Source organism: Leucopleurus acutus (assembly GCF_964270905.1).
Source record: "Leucopleurus acutus genome assembly, chromosome: 1".
Classification (NCBI taxonomy): domain Eukaryota; kingdom Metazoa; phylum Chordata; class Mammalia; order Artiodactyla; family Delphinidae; genus Leucopleurus; species Leucopleurus acutus.
In genome coordinates this window covers 166,692,581-166,714,317 of record NC_139142.1, presented here as the reverse complement: position 1 = coordinate 166,714,317, position 21,737 = coordinate 166,692,581, and the positions used below count along the sequence as shown (strand labels likewise).

The window sequence follows — 21,737 nt, the reverse complement described above, 5'->3', positions numbered from 1 at the left end:
AGGCCTAAGATAAAGGCATAGTCCTCCAGAGACATTTTTGCATTTGCATTTGGAAGATGCCTTGGAGTTAGGATCACTTTAATCTAAATTCATGACTTGGATTTTTTTAAAAATATGTGGGTGATAAAAATTGGGTCCAGAAGATTCTCAGGTTTGTGGTTTCAGAGTCTCTCCCACTCAGTCCCTCAGCAATTGATAACTTTACTTATAGATACCTGGGGATAGAAGTGAGGTTTAATTTTGATTTACCTTTGCCAGGTGGTATAGCCCTTTGGGGTGCTGGTTTTATAGGGGAACATTTCCCACCATGGTTGTGCCCTAACTTTGATTCTGTCCATCTTTTTCCTCCAAGGCTAGCAAAACTGATGTTCAGATTCTCAGGATTAGACAGCTGTCCTCAGGACAAAAACAACTGTTAATGCTCTCCTTACCTCTCTGGGTTCCCACTTTTGGCCTGATCATTTTAACTTCTTGTCAGAGATTTACTGTATTTAATAATTTATTTTATTTATTTATTTTTTGCTTTCTATTTTTAATTCTTATTTTATTTGTTTGTTTGTTTGTTTTGCGGTACGCGGGCCTCTCACTGTTGTGGCCTCTCCCGTTGCAGAGCACAGGCTCCGGACACACAGGCTCAGCAGCCATGGCTCACGGGCCTAGCAGCTCCGCGGCATGTGGGATCTTCCCGGACCGGGGCACAAACCCGTGTCCCCTGTGTCGGCAGGCAGACTCTCAACCACTGCGCCACCAGGGAAGCCCTAATTCTTATTTTGTATTGGAGTATAGTAGATTAACGATGTTGTGTTAGTTTCAGGTGTACAGCAAAGTGATTCAGTTCTATATAAACATGTATCTATTCTTTTTCAAATTCTTTTCCCATTTAGGTTATTACAGAGTATTGAGCAGAGTTCCCTGTGCTGTAGTGTAGGCCCTTGTTGGTTATCTATCTGTCTATCTATTTATTTATTTATGACTGCATTGGATCTTTGTTGCTGCACGTGGGCTTTCTCTGGTTGTGGCGAGCGGGGGCTACTCTTTGTTGCGGTGCATGGGCTTCTCATTGTGGTGGCTTCGCTTGTTGTGGAGCACAGGCTCTAGGCGTGTGGGCTTCAGTAGTTGTGGCACGTGGGCTCAATAGTTGTGGCTCGTGGGCTCTAGAGTACAGGCTCAGTAGTTGTGGCACACGGGCTTAGTTGCTCCGTGGCATGTGGGATCTTCCCAGACCAGGGATCAAACCCATGTTACCTGCATTGGCAGGCGGATTCTTAACCACTGTACCACCAGGGAAGTCCCTGGTTATCTATTTTAAATATAGCTGTGTGTACACAGCTCAAACTCCCAATCTATCCCTCACCCTGTATTTAATAATTTCTTATTTTATCCAGCAATAATCTAGAATAATTGTCAATAAGCCTTTTCAGTAAAGGACCAGATAGTAAATATTTTAGGCTTTGCAGACCATTCTCTGTCGTGACTTCCCAACTATGGTGCTAAAGTAGCCTTAGGCAGTATGTGAACAAACAGGCCTGTGAATCATAGTTTTGCCAACTCCTGATGTAGAATATATTGCATACTGATTATGCCAATAACATTTGTTAAATATTGATTACCCTATTTTGTTATGTTTCTCTCATTAAACATTAAACACTGTATTTTGGAGACTAGGATTTTCTCTGTCTCTCTCTCTGTCTCTCTGTCTCCCTGTCTCTCTCTCTCTCTCTCTACGTTGGGTCTTCGTTGCTGAGCACGGGCTTTCTCTGGTTGCGGCGAGCGGGTGCTACTCTTCGTTGCGGTGCGCAGGCTTTTCATTGCAGTGGCTTCTCTTGTTGTGGAGCACGGGCTCTAGTTGCACGGGCTTCAGTAGTTGTGGCACGTGGGCTCAGTAGTTGTGGCTCGCAGGCTTTAGAGCACAGTCTCAGTAGTTGTGGCACACGGGCTTAGTTGCTCTGCGGCATGTGGGATCTTCCTGGACCAGGGGTCAAACCCGTATCCCCTGCATTGGCAGGCGGATTCCTAACCACTGCGCCACCAGGGAAGCCCTAGAATTTTCTTTTTCAAAGATGAGTACCATGCCATTTGGAGACTTCCCTGGTGGCGCAGCAGTTAAGACTCCATGCTCCCAATGCAGGGGGCTGGGTTTGATCCCTGGTCCAGAAACTAGATCCCACATGCATGCTGCAACTAAGAGTTTGCATGCCACAACTAAGGAACCTGCATGCTGCAACTAAGGAGCCCGTGAGCCACAACTAAGGAGCCTGCCTGCTGCAACTGAGACCCAGTGCAACCAAATAAATAAATAAATGTTTAAAAAAAAAAAAAAGCTGAGTACCATGCCATTTAAATTAGTTACATTTAATATGATTATAATATTTCTAATGCTAGTTCCCAGCCATTGTTATTTAGTATTCTTGTTTCATGCTTTTGTCAAATGAATTTTAGAAGTGTTTTTGTTGAGTTTTGTGAAATATTCTTGTGGTGTTTTAATTGGAATTTTGTTGAACTCACAAATTAATTTATGAAAAACTGTTACCTTTGTGATACTTAAACCTTTCATTTAAGAACATGAAATATTTCTCTATCCAAATCTTTATTTATCCTAGTAATATTTGGTCATTTTCTTTATATCATGAAGATATAAGTCTTTTGTTAGGTTAATTGGTAGTTTAATGTTTTTCGTTGCTATTGTTGATTGAATGCTTTTTAAAAATTATATTTTCTAGCTCGTTATTACTACTACATGAGAATGCATTTGACTTTTGTGGGTTTATATTTATCTTTTATTTACCCACTTTACTGAAGTTTTAATTATCTATTGTTACGACTGATTTTCTTTGAATTGTGTTGGTATATAATCGAATTGTCTACATGTATGATATCCTCATCTCTTCTTTTCTAGTATTTCCCTTTTTGAATATCTTTGCATTGGTAAGAATGTCTAACATGAGAGTGAAAATAAGAGAACAGTCTCATTTTAGCCCCTATTTTTTTTTTTTTTTTTTTTTAGCCCCTATTTTTAATGGATTCATCCCTGTTGTAAAATATAAGACATTGTATTGGGTCTTGATTTTAAGTACTTCTAATTTTATGTTTTAATATATCTGTTAGAAATGTTTTGAGTTTAACAGATGCCATTTCAAATATGCATTGATAATACATACTGTGTGATTCCATATATCCATATAAGTTCAGGAATAGGCAAAACTAACCTATGGTGAATAAGTCAGTTAATGGTTATATCTGGGGTGTATTAACTGGGAAAAGGCACAAGAAAGCATACTGATATGCTAAAAATGTTCTATATCTCTATTTGAATGTTGTTCATGCAGTTATATACATAAGTAAAACTATATTGAGACATACACTTAAGATCAGAGAAGTAGTTAGAAGTAATTCTGTTTGTTACTGTAAATGTGATACGTTTCTTGCTTAGCCACTTGTAGGGTTTTAAAAAGAATGTTGCCCTTTAGTTTAATTTCAGGAGACTATGTCTCAGTCTTATCTGGTTCAATAAAGGTCCTCTCAATTTCTGGCCTGAATTATTTTTATTTGTTCAAGATACTGTTGAGATAGGACTCCTTTAATCATTTATTATTTGTGAGTGGTTTCTTTTACTACTTCAAGAAGTCTCATTCGCTGGATATATTTTTTATATTCCAGCCCTGGATTGTTGTCATTCTCTCATACCTTGTTTTTCATTGATTTATTTATTCTTACTATGTATGGATATGGTTTTCTAGTTTACTTGTTTCATTCAATAATTTTTTTTGCACTGTTCAATCAGCTTTTTACTTATTTATATTGTTTTACAATGCCATGATAACTTCCTTCATGTACATGAGAGAAATTTTTAATCATTTTCCAAATTATACTTGTGACTTTTGTGGTGAGTCTAATTCAGAAGGCTTATCCGTTTCTGGGCTCTCATTGTTCATCCCCTTTAGTATTGTGAAACTTTGCACTAGTCTCTATTTATTTTCCATTTATTTTCTTCTTTTAATTTTGTATCACTTATCTTTGCTGATGATGAACAATGTTTTTGCGTGTCAAACAATTTTATTGATATTTTTTGCTTCTCAGTACTCACTAACTCCTTAAAAGCATTACTGCTGAAGGCTGTTGAGAAGGAAAATTGTGTACTTGCTACCATGCTTCAGAATATGACTGACTAGAGGATGCTACCCTGTGGGAATAACCAAAGAGCAGTGTAGCTTGAAAATAAGGAAGGGTGCCCCAGGGTTAAGGTTGACTACATTGCCAACTATGAATCCATAATGTGTCACTACAGTTACGAATCAAACACATGTACTATTGAGATGACTAAATATGCATATCAAATCGTACTGTGGAATAATATTGGAAAACTCTATTAGAATACCATGGCTAGGGGAATCCCCTGGTGGTCCAGTGGTTAGCACGCAGTGCTTTCACTTCAGGGGGGCACGGGTTCGATCCCTGGTCAGGGAACCAAGATCCTGCATGCCGCATGGCACAGCCAATAAATAAATAAACCCTCTTTCTAAAAAAAAAAAAGAATACCATGGCCAGTTTTGATATAAAAATAAATAAGGTATGAAAAATTGTAGAAAGTTGAGACAGGAACAATACAAACTTAGCAGGAATGTGGGGAAAGGTTAAGTAATGATGCCATGGACCATTTTGTCCTGCTTTGTCTTAAGGCTGAAGGACTGTGTGCCTCTGCCTCCGTGTCAGCCATCTAATCGTTTGAGGTTGAAATTTTGAGAGGGCAGTAGTGTGACTTCACTCTTTATCATTTATTCTGTGAAAAACTTCCATATTGGACAGGACCTTGGAGAGAGCATACTTCAGTGAAAGGCCAGTGCTTTTAAACTGGATGTAAAATGGAGAGGTGCCTTTGGATGTGCAGGGACTGTGGTCTTAAAATATTCACCACTAAAAATAAAAATCAGGGCTCCTTGGGGAAATGGCTGATTCTAAGTCTGGGGCAAAAAAATGCACAAGATAAGTCTGGGGTGTCTTTTCATTCCAGTTAGTAAGGAAGCTCTCAAAACCTACTAAGTTTATGTCAAAAGTACTGAAGAGTCAACCTGGAAAGGCTCCCACTGGGCAAACGTGAAACAGTTTCAGAATCGGTAAGGATGATAATTATATTGGATTAAAACATACCTAATGGTTAATTCATGAGTTTATAATGATGCTGAGAAAAAGATTCACAACCATTAGAGGCTGCTAGAGAATTAACTCATTATTTTGAAAACTAATAAATAAAGGAAAAGAATCCAACATTTATCCTGTCTTTTCTATGTCAGCTGTACCACTGGGTAACAAAATAATAGATCAGAGAACATTTCTCTTGATAGAACTATTCCAGCTAATGAATGAAGAAGGAATGACAGAATTAAAATATCACTATTTTGGGAGGTTGACTTCCAGAATGGTGAAGTGAGGACCTTAGGATGTGTGTACAGATGAAACAGTATTGGATGAGCTGATAATAGTTGATGAGTTGATAAATGTTGAAAGTGGGTGGTGGGTTGGTAACAACATTATTAAGATATAATTCACATATCAGTGTGAATTATTCAGTGTTTATTAATTAGCTGTTTCACCTAAAGCATTTTAAAGAGGAAGAAGAGGCAGAAATCATTCCTTCTTCTGGAGAAGGTGGAACAAAATCTATATCATAATCATCTTCATCAAGCTCAACACATGGAGATTTCCCAGTTGAACTTTCTACCAAGTTTTCCTTTTTTCACTGTTAGCTAAAGTAAAGCAGTTGTTAAACATAGCTTATTTTAATAATTAGCGAGTGGAGTATGATATATGTAAAACTTCATACTTCCATGAATATCATTTAGTATTGTTAATCCTTCCTTCTAAGATATATGGCATAAAATAAAAGGAGATCTCTGGTAAACATAGAATGGGAAAGAGGGTTATAACTCTCAGCTCAAATGAATGAGCATTGTTTACTAGCCGTATATTCTGCTATCCCATCTTCCTTTGGCCCCAGTAATTTTAAGGTGGCTTAAGCTACACATTATCCCAGGCAGTAGCTCAGCAGTGTCACAATTTGTTACACAAGAGGTGTAAATATGCTTGGTAAAAGTGTTCTTTCAGGTTGAACCTAGGTAATTATGAAGCACGGTATCTTGCTGGTAAACCATTGCTGTCATTGGTGGTGCTCTTCCTTCTTTTCCCGATTTTCCCCTTAGGCAGAGAATTCAGTTATTCCTTTGTTCTTTGGGTTTTCAGTGTGCTTTGATCATTTTCTCCCACCTCACTCCCATTCGGCTTCCATGTATGCTTCAAGCCTAGGCCAGGTCCCATTTTGCTGCAAGCCTTTTCCTAATAAGCCCTTCCCTAATGTCTTTTGTGCTTATTTTAGCATTGGGGGAAAACCAGGTCATTTGCTATTTAAGTGAGACTTCAGTTAGTTAAAGATTATAGGGCTTCCCTGGTGGCGCAGTGGTTGAGAGTCTGCCTGCCGATGCAGGGGACACGGGTTCGTGCCCCGGTCCGGGAAGATCCCACATGCCGCGGAACAGCTGGGCCCGTGAGCCATGGCCGCTGAGCCTGCGCGTCCGGAGCCTGTGCTCCGCAACGGGAGAGGCCACAACAGTGACAGGCCCCGCGTACGGCAAAAAAAAAAAAAAAAAAAAAAAAAGGTGAAAGATTATATACTTCAAATGTTACCGGTTGTAAATGTCAAAACAGTTTTTTGACCAAAAAAAACAAAAAAAAAGTCATTACTCTGGACACAGTTGGAACAGTGCTCTACCCCCCAATAAATAGTGTGATTAATGCAAAGTGCGTAACTCCACTGATATTTTTTTCCCTCACTTTTTAGGATCATGGCTGCTGTTCCTCAAAATAATCTACAGGAGCAACTGGAACGTCATTCAGCCAGAAAACTTAATAATAAATTAAGTCCTTCAAAACCAAAATCTTCGTAAGTATTTTGGTTGGTTTGCTTCCATCCAGGCACTAACACACAAGTGAAATACCATCTCTTTCAACTCTTTCATTGTAGAGATGAGGAAATGAAGCTGAGAGGGTCAGTGATTTTCCTACTTTGCAAATTAATGGTAGCGCATGTTTTAGCAATGCTAGGTAATGTATTGTTCAGCACCTTTGCATGGTTTCTAGCACATGGTTTTTGTTCAGTAAATATTCATTGAATGAATGAATACAAATCTTGTAAATTTGGGCAGATCGGTGTTTTTAATATAATTTTATATACTTTTCAAAAACCGTTTCTAAGGAAACTATAGCTCTCTAGTTCTGTTCTTTCCTCCAAGCTATATTCCAAACTCCTTCTAACAGTACCTAACATTTTATAATCTTTATTGTGCGCTTATCAGATTCTAGACACCATTCTGTGTGCTTGACTTCAAAGTCACCATTGACCTTCATGTCACTAAATCCATCCGATGTCCAGGACTCTTGCCTCTTTCACTTGTCTTTCAGATTTCAGCATAGCTGGCAGTTTTTGACTCTTCCCCATAAAACTTTTATCAGAGTAGAGACAAGTAGCCACGTTTTTTCGCTTACTCCGTCCCCTCCCTCTGGAGAGGCTATTAATTAAGGACTATGAGCCTGAGAAACAAAGTAGTAGGAATGGTCCAGATACTCTCAAAGCTGAATAATTAGCTTCTGAATAGGAAGAATCAGAGCATACAAAGCATAATTTAAGTTACCTTACACATTTTAAAATCAGAGAGGGAGATAGATTCTTTGCTGGCTCATTTGTGATGCAAGGAAGTAAGTTGTTATATAAATTAGGGTTTTGTTTTGTATACTTGCTGGGTTTGTATACTTGCTGGGTTTTGTATACTTGCTGGGTTTGTTGAAATTAATCCATCTAATTCAGTTTTTCGATTATTTTTCAGAGGTTTCACTTTTAAAAAGAAAGTATCTTCAGCCACCGATGTGTGTGTAACTAGTGTGTCAGTAGCAAAAGCTCCTGTGTTGAATGATAAAGATGTTACTATTACTGAAGCCTTTTCCTTCAGTGAACCTTTTCCCCACACCACAAATCAGCAGACAAAGATCAATGACTTTAAAAATACTCCAGCTGGACAGCAAACTAAGAGAGTTGGTTCAAAACCGTTATTGCCAAATTTGTCACAGGTTCCTCAGGAAGTTTTATGCACTACCCAGAACACACTGCTTGTAAAGGAATCCCGCGATGCTACTTTCAAGAAATTAGAATTTAGTTCTTCATCAGATTCTCTTATTACCTTCAATGATTGGGATGATATGGATGACTTTGATACTTCTGGAGATTCAAAAGCATTTGTGACACCACGCCAAAACCACTTCATAAGAGTAAGCACAGCTCAGAAATCAAAAAAGTCTAAGAGGAACTTTCTAAAAGCACACCTTGATAAAACAAATACAGTAAAGACTGATTTGACTCCTTCCTCCTCTGAGAGCAAGCAGGCATTTTTGACTAAGAAACAGAAGGATGACTCAGAATGGTTAAATAGTGATGTGATTTGCATTGATGATGACCCCAATTCCGAAGAGCTTATAAATGAAGATACTCAGGAAAATCATCCTTTAAAAACTCATTTGGGAGAGGAAAGAGGTAAAAATTATTGTTTTATTTCATTTCAAAAGGTTGTATTAGTTTATTCAAAACTAGGCATTGGGAACAGCAGCAAATATGATTTAGCTTTTGTCCTTAGGATGTGCAGAGGTGCTTATACATCCTAAGCACCATCTGTTGGCCACTTTCTTGAGGCAGGGCATACTAAGGAAATGAAAGATTTTATTCTGCTATTTATATAAACAACAAGGATAGCTCCGTGATTTTATATATGAAGAAATATGTAGAGGGACTTCTCTGGTGGCGCAGTGGTTAAGAATCTGCCTGCCAGTGCAGGGGACACAGGTTTGAGCCCTCGTCCAGGAAGATCTCACATGCCACGGAGCAACTAAGCCCATGAGCCCCAATTACTGAGCCTGCACTCTAGAGCCCATGAACCACAACTACTGAAGCCTGCGCACCTAGAGCCCATGCTCCGTAACAAGAGAAGCCACCACAGTGAGAAGCCCGCGCACTGCAATGAAGAGTAGCCCCCTCTCGCCACAACTAGAGAAAGCCCGTGTGCAACAACAAAGACCCAATGCAGCCAAATAAATAAATTTAATTAATTAATTAATTTTTTAAAAAAGAAATATGTAGAGAATATAATGCTTAGTGAAATAAGTCAGAGAAAGAAAAATACTATATGATATCACATGTGGAATCTAAAAAATAATAAAAATGAATCTATATACAAAACAGACTTGCAGACATAGAAAACAAACTTACAGTTACTAAAGGGGAGAGGGATGGGGGAGGGACAAATTAGGAATATGGGATTAACAGATACAAACTACTATATGTAAAATAAGATAAGCAACAAGGATTTATTGTATAGCACAGGGAATTATACCCAATATCTAGTAATATCCTATAATGGAATATAATCTGCAAAAAAAACTGAATCACTTTGCTGTATACCTGAAACTAACACAATATTGTAAATCAACTATACTTCAATAAAAAGCAAAGAAAAGAAGGTCCATAGAAGTTAAAATGGCTTCTTAATGGTCTACTGGCTGGTTGGTAGTAGAAATGGGATGTGAAACTAAGCCTTTGTGTTATAATTCTTTTATGGTTTGTACCACCTAATGTTGATGTATAATATGATATAATCATGCTATTAAAGTATTTTAAATTACATGCAAATTGTTTTCTGTTTAGGTCTCATAGTTATTAGATGTCTAGAACTTAATAGCTGACATTAGCCATATGTGGAGGTACCCACGTTATGAAACAGTTGTAAATATGAGACTAATATTTTTTTGTTGTTGTTGTTGTTTTTGCTAATGATGTTAACTGTCTCTTTATTTATTTATTTATATTTACTTTTTCGGGGGGTACACGGGCCTCTCACCGCTGCGGCCTCTCCCGTTGCGGAGCACAGGCTCCGGACGCGCAGGCTCAGCGGCCATGGCTCACGGGCCCAGCCGCTCCGCGGCATGTGGGATCTTCCCAGACCGGGGCACGAACCCGTGTCCCCTGTATCGGCAGGCGGACTCTCAACCACTGCGCCACCATGGAAGCCCGAGACTAATATTTTTAAACACCTGAATCCCATCAAGGTTACTATAGGGTGAGAGAGGACTGAAAAGTGATTGATAATAAGCAAAACTATAGTCTAATCAAACATGTTGCTATTTATGAAGAGAAAATTTGGTAAAAGGTAAACTAGAGAGCAACAGTTTGGCAGTGTTTTCCCACATAGTCAAGAGAGAGACACTCTGGGAGACTTAAATAACTAAGACACCTTTGTGGTAAAGTAGAGACTGTTTATCTGTATAAACAACAGTGTTTGTACAATTATCAGGCTTACTTGTACTTCACTCTTATTTAAGTGTGAATGAAAAATAGAGAAACGAAAGTACTGATAATAAGGATGGTTTCATAATTTAACCGGAGACAGTCATGAAAATCCTTAAGCAAATCGTCAGCCTCAATCCAGCACTCATTGGACTTAATCCAGTTGACTCAATCATCGTTTATGAAGAAACAAGGCAACACTAACGTGTGAGAGGAGAGAACTCGTATCGCACAGAGTGGTGTTAGTGCTTATGACTTGCTCAGAGCACTCACAAGTGCTCACACCCTGTTCTTTCTGTCTCATTAATATTAAAATAACCTATGTTTATCAGCTGTTTTTTTGTACTTTAGATAATTGTGAAAAGAAGAAAAACTTGGAGGAAATGGAATTACATTCAGTTGAGAAATCTTCATGTGTTGAGCTTGATGAAGATGATTATGACATAGATTTTGTTCCACCTTCTCCAGAAGAAGGAATGACTTCAACCTCTTCATCCTCTTTAAAATGCTCTAGGTAAAATAGTTTATTAATTAATAAACATTGATTCTGGGGTAGCTGAAATAATTTTAGTTACGTAGTATCATCTCAAAATTGATTAATTTCATGCTTCTGCACAATTTATTTTGTATCCAAATGAAAGCATCAAAAAGTCCCTATTTATTTACATTTTATTTAATTGTTGGTATTCTAAAGCTGTAAAGTTCCATTATGATTCATTACATGGGACCTCTAAACAGTTTTATGTAATTGATCTTGGCATGCGGAATATAGTCCTAAAGATACTGTATTTCCAATCTCATGTATCTGAAATGACCCAAAACTAACACCTTATTTGCGAAGTGACTTAGTATGTAATGTGTTCTTTTTCGTCTTTTTTTTTTTTTACTTTTTAAAAAATCCAAATAGAATTGATCATTGTATTTGTCATTCACTGAATTTTGGTAAATTAGTGACATGATTGTGGTTAAGTGGTAGTATTATGGGAAAAATAGAGTCCACATAGTTCATTATAGTTCATTAATAGCTGAAAATATTAATAGTCTTTGTTATCTCCATCCTCACCCCAGTCTAAATCACAGTTCAGTTGAGTGGTCTGGTATATACTCTGCTGTTAACCATATTTTGATGAGAAACAAATCCCTCTAGTATATCACCTGAAGGCAGGAAGGAGGTGTTTGCCTGCATAACCTAGTTTTCTCTAGGTTTTTGTTTTAACAGGTGGGTTGAGATGTTAAAGGAGGTGGGAAAGGTTGAAGCATGATTGCTGTTAGACAACAAAACAGAAAAACTGTAAGAGCTCCCCTCTTTCACCTCCCAGTAGAAATTGAGACAGAATTGTAGGAAAAAAACTGAGCAAGAGTTCATATAGCATTCATCAGCATTCTCTTTTAACAGGAGCAGCAATTGAGGCCTAAGGAGGAGCAGGGGATTGTCTGGGGTGATAATTAACGGCAAAGGACTAAGATCCAGTGTAGGGTTATTTCCTGGGCCATACCATTCCCTGTTGACTGCCTGGCTTTTTTCTTTGTTTATTAAAAAAGTGTGTATTGCACAGATAACATTGTAACCACATTAACAGGATACTTACTGGTAGTCTTACAGTCCAACAAACCGAACATTTTCTGTATCCACATTAAGTTTTTTTATTTTTTTTTAATTGAAGTCTAGTTGATTTACAATATTGTGTTAGTTTCAGGTATACAGCATAGTGATTCAGTTTTGTTTTCCATTATAGGTTGATTCAGTTTTGTTTTCCATTATAGGTTGTTACAAGACATTGAGTATAATGCTCTGTGCTATACAGTAAATCCTTATTCCTTATCTATTTTGTGTCTGTACTCCTAATTTGTTCCTCCCCCGTTCCCTAGCCACATTGTTTTGTTTCTTCTCTACATGTGTATATGATTTTTACATTGCTATAATCAACATGTAGCTATAATTTTTCAATCTGCTTTTCTTTTAACATTATTTTTAAAACATTTTACATATTGCTACATAGTCATTATTTTTATTCCTTTTAATGGCTACATAATTTAATGAATTTTCATACCATAATTTATTTTACCTAGATCTTCAGCAGTTGGAAAATGGTTGTTTCCAAGGTAAATTCTCTCTATATTTTTCCATTACAACCTAGTATACATATTTGTATACATTATAAAACTAAAATAGAATTTTCACAAATGATACTGTATGTGCAGTGCACACAAATTTTCTGTTATATTTTATTTCATTTTAATGTGCTGGTTGTGACTTCTGAATTAATTTCAGAGGTGTAATGGTCAGGTAATATATAACAGAAAAGAGAACATGTTTTTGTAACTCCTGTATTCCTAAACCTCTTTAGCTGGGCCTCAAAATCCTCCATCTTCAGACCCCAAATTACCTTTACAGCTTTATCTCCAGTAATGCTCTTACAGTAACCCTAAGCTCAATAGCCTAATGAGACTTATAACATAGTTATTCATCATTCTTTGATTTAGTTAGAAGATTGCATTCCAAAATCCTGCTTTAGAAAAGTACAGTTGATTCCTGAATATCGAGTAAATAGAATTGTCTTTTTTATCTCTCCTTTGTAAGCTGTCACTTTTCCATACCCATCATTCAAGGTTTCCTCAAATCCTACTTTCTTGGCAAAGCCTTCTCAAGTTCCAGAAAGTGTTATCTTTCTTTGGATTGCCATAGTACCCTCTCTTTAATACTCCTTTAGTACTAATTTATTTTGTTACTTTTTAAAAGTATTTTTTATATCCAATCAGACTGACCATGTTTATATGTGTTAATATTGGGGCCAGGGTCTTCCCTGGTGGCAAAGTGGTTAAGACTCTACCTGCCAATGCGGGGCACACGGGTTTGATCCCTGGTCCGGGAAGATTCCACCTGCCACGGAGCAACTGAGCCCGTGCACCACAACTACTGAGCCTGTGCTCTAGAGCCTGTGAGCTACAGTTATTGAGTCCACGTACCAAAACTACTGAAACCCACGCGCCTAGAGCCCGTGCTCTGCCACAAAAGAAGCCACCACAATGAGAAGCCCGCGCACTGCAACAAAGAGCAGCCCCTGCTAGCCACAATAGAGAGGGCCTGCGCACAGCAACGAAGACCCAATGCAGCCAGAAATAAATTATTAATTAATTAATTAATTAAAAATAATATTGGGGCCAAAAGATGGAAAACTTTGAGTGCCAGCTAAAGAGGTTTTAGAATAGAGGAGACAGAAAGACATGTTCCTCTTTTCTGTCACATAGCATCTGACCAGTTGTGGAAAATATTAGAGGAAAAAGTATGCACTTGGTCTAGTCTATGCTGTGATCAGTTTAATATTTTTTAATTTGTAGTGTGTTGAAGGATCTTGACACCTCTGACAGCAAGGATGGTCTTAGCATATCAGAAGACTTGTCAAAACCTGAGAAAATGACTACAAAGCAGCCTAATCAAGAAACCAGCACAAGCTATGATGGTACAAAAGTGTTTGGGACATAACACATATTGTAACTGCTTACTTACAAAAACAAAATAAGATTGTATTCTTAACCTGTGACGGTATAGTACACGATGGTGAGCTCAGTTCCTTTTCCTGTAACAGTGAATCATCCATAATAACCAACCACCATGGGTTAACCATTGTTGCTCGAACTGCTCAGAAACCAAGAAACTTGTTTTCTCACAAGGTGACTTTCTAACAAGTAACGTTTTCAAAATAGACAATGAATTATTTCTCCTACTGAACCAAAATTTTGCCTTCCTGTAACTTTAATCTTTGTGAGATAAGTCTGAAGCGCCTAGCGCTAAATAATGGTAGATCTTTTACCTCTTCTTTATAGGTACTGGTTTCTAGACCTTTCATCCTCCTGGTTCTCTGGGTTTGATTCTTGGTGTCCGCTTGAAGTTTAATACTTTTTGTTTGTTTGATTTGTCTCTAATTCATTTTTAATTTTTCTATTAAATATCCAGTATAAATAATCCAGTAGCACTACAAGGCTTTGAAAAACAGCTGTCTCCTTTCCCACTCCTGATTCCTACTTCCCAGAGGCTTTTTTAGGCTAGAGATTTGTGTCCTTCTATTCTGAAATTTTTTCTGGTATCATTCCTTTTTATTTTGTTTTTTCTTTTCTCTTTCACTCTTCTTGGAACTTTAATTATTGGGCTATTAGACGTCCATTAATTAACTTTTCTATTTTTCATCTCTTGCCTTTTTGCTTTCTGGGAGATTTCCTCAATTTTTAAATTAACTCTTTGATGGAATTTTTCATTTTCATCAAATTAATTTCCAAGAGCTGTGTTGTATTCTCTTGAGTATTTCTGTAACGTTTTCTATCCTTGTTTGATGGGTGCTGTACTTATGGGGTGTGTGTGTGCAGGCATATGCACATGTGTAGTGATCTCTGTGTGTTGTTCCTGTTTCCTCTGAATTTCTTTTTGTTTATTTTGGTCTCTGAGTTTATTGTTAGAGATGTTCCTGAAAAACCTGATGTTGTAGGCACTCTTCTAAGTGCCTTAATATTAACTAATTTAATCCTCACAGTGATCCTTTAAGGTGGTTTCTGTTATCCTGTTTTACAAATAAGGAAACCCAGGTACAGGAGAGTTAAATAATTACTCATGGTCATAGAGTTAGACAGCAGCAGAGCTAGGATTTGAACCCAGCAGTCTTAAGGCTCTTGAGTTTACATTGATAGCCACTGCAGTATACTGTTTCTGCCTCATTAAGTTTCACTGGTAAAATGGTTAGTGAGGACGAGAGCAAGGACAGAGTCCCACAGAATGTCATTAGCGGCCTCCCTCTCAGCTGACATCAGTCCCTTCATCACCACTTCTTGTTCATCTTGTTACACGTCTGCCTTCAGACTGTTTCTCTCCCTTGTCCACGGGGATGCAAAAGACTCAGTCATATGACTCTAGAAGTTCAAGGTCTGAGGCAGCAAGAGGGAGCAGGTGGGACATTGGCTCTAGAGTGATGCAGACCTAGTATACAAGCCTGCCTCTTCCCACTCCTGGCTGGGTGACTATGCCTAATTAATTAACCTTCTTTGGACCTCAGTTTCTTCTTCTGTTAAATGAGGAAAATAGTGCCTGCCTTGCCCAGTAGTTGTCAGGATTCAAGGTAAAGTGCCCAGCATACTGTAGGCCTTCAATAAATGGTAGCTGTCATTATCTGCTAGTCTAGTATTCCTTTCAAAGAAGGAAATACGTTGAGATGGCTGGTTTATTTTTATGAACTCTTGCTAACTCTATAATTGTTTCCTCTTTTTCTTAGAGCTCACAAAGCAGCCATTTGATAACATGTTCTGGAATTTTGCCTTGAATTAACTTTAAGATCACCAGCCTGAAGCTTTTGGCATCCCTTTAGAATTTTTTTGAAAATTAAAACAATATTTGCCTGTCTTCACTCTTCCATCACCTCTCCTATTCACTAGATGCCGCATGCATTAGTGACATTTTCTTTGCAGGTTTCCTTTGTACTCTGAGGTGTAATCTGTCTAGACGAAGACTTGAGCTCCTTTCCAATAGCTGTATCTCTCTGAGCCTGTCTTGGTTTTCATTTCCTTTGGACTGTTGTTTATGCTCCTCTCTCCAATCCAGTGCCCATTCTCCTTGCAGAGAAAACAGATGTGAAACAGGAACCCAGCAAGTCCACTTTTACCATTTCATACTTCATGACCCTATTTACATCAGCCAAAACTAGTAAAAGTCCACACCCCCTGGTCATTTTCACACAGACACGTGCATCCCATCATCTGTGTTCTGTCCCCACCACCACCCCCGTCTGTCCTCTCTTCCTCTCCTTCCAGCCCCTTAGACCCTTCAACCAGCTGCCCTCGGTCAACAATTTCCCAGTAGCGTCATTCTCTTCTCTGATTATCTTCTGAGAATACTGTTGCCTCTGCAGCCCACCTAAACTGTTTATTTCTCCTGCATACCTTAGGCCCCAGAGGTAGGTAGGCATCTTCCTTGCTTCCTATTACTACCCTAACCCATTTTTTTTTCTTTCCGTCCTATAAAGCCACCCCTCCTTAGACATTATTTCTTAGTTACATAGCTGAAATTTAAAAGTGTGAAGTGGGCTGGCCAGATTCAGATGTCCAGACATTGTTATCAGGAATTTCTCTCTTTCACACCTGCCTTCTCTCTCTTCTCTTTCATCCCATCTCTCCATCTCAATCTCCCATTTCCTTCCATCTCTGTTTTCTGCTTTTCCTTGTGTTGGTCTTATTTTCAAGCTTGTGTTTTTCTCCGTGGTGGCAGAGATGGCCACCAGCAGCCTGTCCAACTTGTTAAAGAGAGAGGTCCTCTTTTCCAGTCAGTCTAAAAACTCTTAGATCTCATTCTCATTGAGCTGCCTTACATCAGATGCCCACTGAGGACGTGGGAGTGGGGATGGGAGTAGTCTCCAAAAAGAAAGTCCAAGTGCTGTACTGTTAGGAAACACTGGTTGACAGGCAAACCAGAGCAACAGGTGAGGTTCTTACCTGTCCATACTTTATGATGTACTTTGTATGGGCATGGTGAGATTTATACCTGAAGTTAGTAAAAAATCATAAACTTTTGTATCTTACAACAACTTTGGTTACCCTAAGAGAAATAATAAGAATTAACATGAAATGAAAGGATAACATAGTTATGAGCTCTTATGATCTAGAATAGAGACAGTATGACTTCAAATTATTTCATAGGCAGATAATGGGAGAATATATGGTTGTTTCTAATCTCGTTTGTAAACTACTTCAAGTTTTACATGCATGGCTTTCAAATTGTTAAGTCTTTTTTGTTGTTGACAAAAAATATTAACAACATAAATACTTTATAGCTAGACAGATAAGTTTACAGCAGCAACTTATTCGTGTGATGGACCATATCTGTGAATTAGTTGACACTATTCCTGATGACAAGCTGAAAACTTTGGATTGTGGGAACAAACTGCTCCAGCAGCGGGACATAAGGTATCGATTTTTCTCCTTCTGGAATATATCTGATTGCCTTTCCAACACTACTGTAAGTCACAAATGTATGGGGCAAGATTTCCAGGCATTCTGGCCAAGAAACTGAATAAGATAATTATCACTTTGTCTTTTTTTTTTTTAATTGGAATGTAGTTGATTTACAATGTTGTGTTGGTTTCAGGTATACAAAAAAAGTGATTCAGCTATACATGTACATATATCTATTCTTTTTCAGATTCTTTTCCCATATTGGTTATTACAGAGTATTGAGTAGAGTTTCCTGTGCTATACACTGTCTTAAATTTATTACTTTTTCAAATGAGGGCTACCTGCCCCCGGGGTGGCTACCGCCAGCAGCAGTCTTAGATGGCCTACTGATTGCTTGACTTCAGTCCCCAGTGCCCTAAACCATTCAACATTTAGGTCCAGCCACACCCCAGTCATTAAAAGTCTCTTTAGAGTTGCTGCAAACAACAACAACAACAACTGTTCCTTTAGCATTTGTATTCACATTTTTAAGGTTGGAAAAAAGAGGATATATTTTGCCACAATCTGGCATGAAAACTAAAGATAAACTTGTGTGCCTACCATAGCTGACTACTTATAATTAATTTGATGTTCTGTGCTCTCTCTTCAGAAGGAAACTCCTAGCTGAAGCAGATTTTAATACGAGTGATGCCAGTGTTCTTGGCTCATTGTGGAGATGCAGGCCTGATTCACTTGGTAGCTCTGTGAAGGATATGGCATCTGTTTCCCCACCTTGTGCATTTCCAAAGGGTGATTCCTGTCCTACAGGGAGTTCTGTTAAGGAGTTCACTTTTCCAAACCTTCCCTCAAATTCCATTTCTACTGGGGAGTGTTTACTGACTCCTACCCCAGGAAAGACAGGATTCTCAGCCACCACCAAGAATCTCTTTGAAAGACCGTTATTCAATTCCCATTTACAGGAGTCCTTTGTAAGTAGCAACTGGGCTGAAACACCAAGGGTTGAAAAAAGAAATGAAAGCTCTTATTTCCCAGGAAATGTTCTCACAAGCACTGCTGTGAAAGATCAGAATAAACACACTACCTCTATGAATGACTTGGAAAGAGAAATCCAGGCGTCCTATGATATTGACAGTTTTGACATAGATGACTTTGATGATGATGATGATGACTGGGAAAATGTGATGCATAATTTAGCAGCCAGCAAGTCTTCCACAGCTGCCTATCAACCTATTAAGGAAGGTCGGCCCGTTAAATCAGTATCAGAAAGAATTTCTTCTTCAGCCAAGACAGACTGTCTTCTGGCATCTACTGCTCAGAATAAAAACTTCTCAGAGTCAATTCAGAATTACACTGGTAAGTTTAAAATAAATTGAATGCTTATATTTTATATGAAAACAAAACTGTCCAAAATAGGAATCGTATAAGAAAAACCATAGCAAATCATCATGGCCTGAAAACAACATTGTTTCTATGCAAATTTCTGCTGATAATATGAATTACAAATCACAATTTCAAAAGCAAGTTGCTCTTTTGTCTCTGTAGCAGCTGTAGTTTTATAAAACGTGTAATTATAACCTATTGTAGTAAAACTCTAAAGTCATTACAAATGTGCTTTGCCTTTAAATTAACATTTTTCAGTCCCTAAAACAATAAAGCTCATGAGGGCCAAGTTTTTAATGATTATGGGGGATGGATAAAAAGCAAAGCTGAATTTATGTTAAAATTGTAATTGTGTGTATTTTTAGAATTCTGGATTGATGAGAACTGATCAGTTTATAAAGTAGAAACATGTTTTATGTCTTCAAATATTAAAATTTAGGACAGCCTAAGAAAGATAAGAAGTCAGAAATTTCTTAAATCAGTCAAGTTATTTCTTTTGGTCTAGAATCATTTTAATTCATTCAGCAGATATTTATGGAGTGCCCACTGTGTGCCATGTTCTGTGCACAGGTCCTGGTAATAGATGAGTAATGAAGAGTTCCTGCCCTCTTGGAGCTCACAGTTTACTGAGAGAAGTTTTTGGAAGAGTGAAATTAGACGTTGTAAAGGCTGCAGAGAAAACCCAAAATTAATTTTAAAACCTTACATCGACCCTATAAAGTTATCAAAAAGTGGGTTTTTTTTAACTGAAACAAGTTTATACATGTAAGTTTTTGTAAAGTACAGTCCTCCCTGTTTTTGCCATTGATGACTTAATGCCGCGGAGGTTGTTCTTACAGTTCCTCTGTTGACCTTTAAAATAACCATTAATGGATTTATTTTTGTGTCATGTTTGGGCATGTCATACTTGGTGTTCGCAGTTATCTTTGCGGTGGTTGAGTGCCAGGGTTGATGTAACCGCCAGCACTGGCGTGAGCACCTCTTGTTCTCTGTGCGGAGCCAGAGTTGCAACAGCGAGGAGGCAGCATGGGGGTGGGCGTGAGAGACGCCATGGAAGAAGAACCAGAGGAAGTTGGGGTGATTCTGCGGTTTCAGACCCAGTGACTGGGAATACCGTGACACTGTTAACAGAAACAGGGAAGTCAGGAGGCAGGCAGATTTGGAGCAAAGCTGAGGAGGGCTGTTTTAAGGCTTGTTGAGCATGAAGTGTTGGGAAGTCATTCAGGTAGAAATGTCTGGCGGACAGTTCGAGGTGCGTGCAGGACTGGAACTTAGGAGGGCATCCGTCAAGTCTTAAGAAAGAGATCTAGGCGTTGTGTGCACATCAGTAATGTTTAAGGTCATAGGACTAGGAAAATTCCCAAAAAAAAAACCAGTCTAAAAAGCCCAGTCCCAAGTGTCCAAAAGATTCCCAAATTTAAGGGGCAAGTGGAGGAAATGGAGCCAGGAAAGGGAATTTAAAGCGAGTAGAAAACCCATGATTATCTTGAAGGTCAAGAGAGAAGAAGGAGAGAATAAATAGTAGTGGTAGATGCTACAGAAAAGTCAAGGAAAGACTTGAATTTGGCCCTTAGGAAGTCTCTGGTGGCTTTGACACTGGACAGCGAGGAAACCCTGATAAACAGGTAAAGAAGGATGTGCTGCAAGGAAACGTACACCAATGATTATGCAGCGCAAAGGGTTAAAATGCTAAAACTGATTTGTTACAGTAATGCCCTGATTTCTCTTAACATTGATTATTTTCTTAGACAAGTCGGAGCAAAGTTTAACATCCAGAGATCTGAAACACGAGCATTTCCAAAGTCTTAATTTTCCTCATACGAAAGAAATGATGAAGATTTTTCATAAAAAATTTGGCCTGCATAATTTTAGAACTAATCAGCTAGAGGCGATCAATGCTGCACTACTTGGTGAAGACTGTTTTATCTTAATGCCCACTGGTATGTATTTTTAGATATGAATTGGCAGGAATCCATTGGCAGATGTTAAATGAAAGCCCTTTAATAAAAATAAAAAGAACCTACACAGTATTTCTATCATTTAGGGACCTCTAAACCTCCCATGCCATAGTTAGGAAAGTGTATCACCTCAATCCTCTATTCTAGTTGTTGATATGATAGCATTTATTGCCCTTTAAGATTTTCAACTCAAAGCTCGTTGTGTTGAATTGATCTAGGATTTATTTTCCTTTGGGAATTTTTCTTTTTTCTAGTCGAAATTAGCCTGGAACATGAGCCAAAAAATTACTGTCAGAGACCATGACCATTTCTGGCAGTTTATCTGGTACAACCTAGTGTTGTATGGTGGTTAAAAATCATCAGCTTTGGAGCGATGCCCTAGGCTTAAAGCACAGCTCTGCCACTTATTAACAGTGTGGACTTGAGCAAGACACTTCACTCCCTGAACCCCAGTCTCCTCGTGTGCGCAGTGGGGATAATACCAACGTGCCCACTTCACAGAATGTCTTGAGGATTAAGTGAAAAGCATTGAGTGTAGTTCTTTCTTGTCCTCAGTTTTGAAGAGATCCAGGACTTTTCATCATGCTATTAAAGTTTATAACAGCTGTTCAATGATTTATAGTCATCCAAATAAGAATATTAAATAAGCCATTAGGATAAGAGGCATGGGGACACTGTAAATCAACTATACTTCAATTAAAAAAAAAAGCAGCAGCAGCATAGGGAGTTTGGAGTTTCATTATTCACATGTAGTCTTCCCTCTGCCTTTTATTCACCTTTGTTGTGACCTTCAGTCAGTTGTTGCCATCGTCATTAAATAATGTTGCCTGGGTATCCGAATTTTTTCAAGCTGATTTTAAATTTTAGACAGTGTTGGTTTGTTTAATCAGCAGCATTTCATACTTCATCAACTTGTTCAGTCTGTGTCTTCTGATTTGACTCCAATTTGGTACTCCAAAACTAAAGCTGGAGAGGACCCTGGCATTGATCTCGTCCAGAGGTTTGAGGCGTTGGTTCAATGGTAGAATTCTCGCCTCCCTCGTCCAGTGGTTTTCATGGCTTTCCATTATCCTCTAGGGTTTCAAGGGGGCATT

The 21,737-nt window shown here is 38.3% G+C and overlaps 1 protein-coding gene across 4 annotated transcripts in view; it reads left to right on the top strand.

Annotated features, from left to right (window-relative positions):
* Nucleotides 1–6,490: 6,490 nt before the first annotated feature.
* The window catches only part of BLM (BLM RecQ like helicase), a gene marked incomplete at its 3' end in the record, with an annotated part of 62,745 nt that continues 47,498 nt past the window's right edge, over nt 6,491–21,737 (top strand). For 2 of the 4 annotated variants that reach the window (XM_082849385.1, XM_082849383.1), the window contains exons 1-7: nt 6,491–6,931; nt 7,872–8,572; nt 10,727–10,889; nt 13,715–13,836; nt 17,185–17,317; nt 17,955–18,658; nt 20,434–20,625. In XM_082849385.1, coding sequence (XP_082705511.1) covers nt 6,834–6,931; nt 7,872–8,572; nt 10,727–10,889; nt 13,715–13,836; nt 17,185–17,317; nt 17,955–18,658; nt 20,434–20,625 — 2,113 coding nt within the window. In that variant the 5' untranslated portion in view covers nt 6,491–6,833. Of the gene's footprint in view, nt 6,932–7,871; nt 8,573–10,726; nt 10,890–13,714; nt 13,845–17,107; nt 17,318–17,954; nt 18,659–20,433; nt 20,626–21,737 lie in introns of those variants that run through there. The other 2 variants (XM_082849384.1, XM_082849386.1) reach the window with 2 other exon arrangements.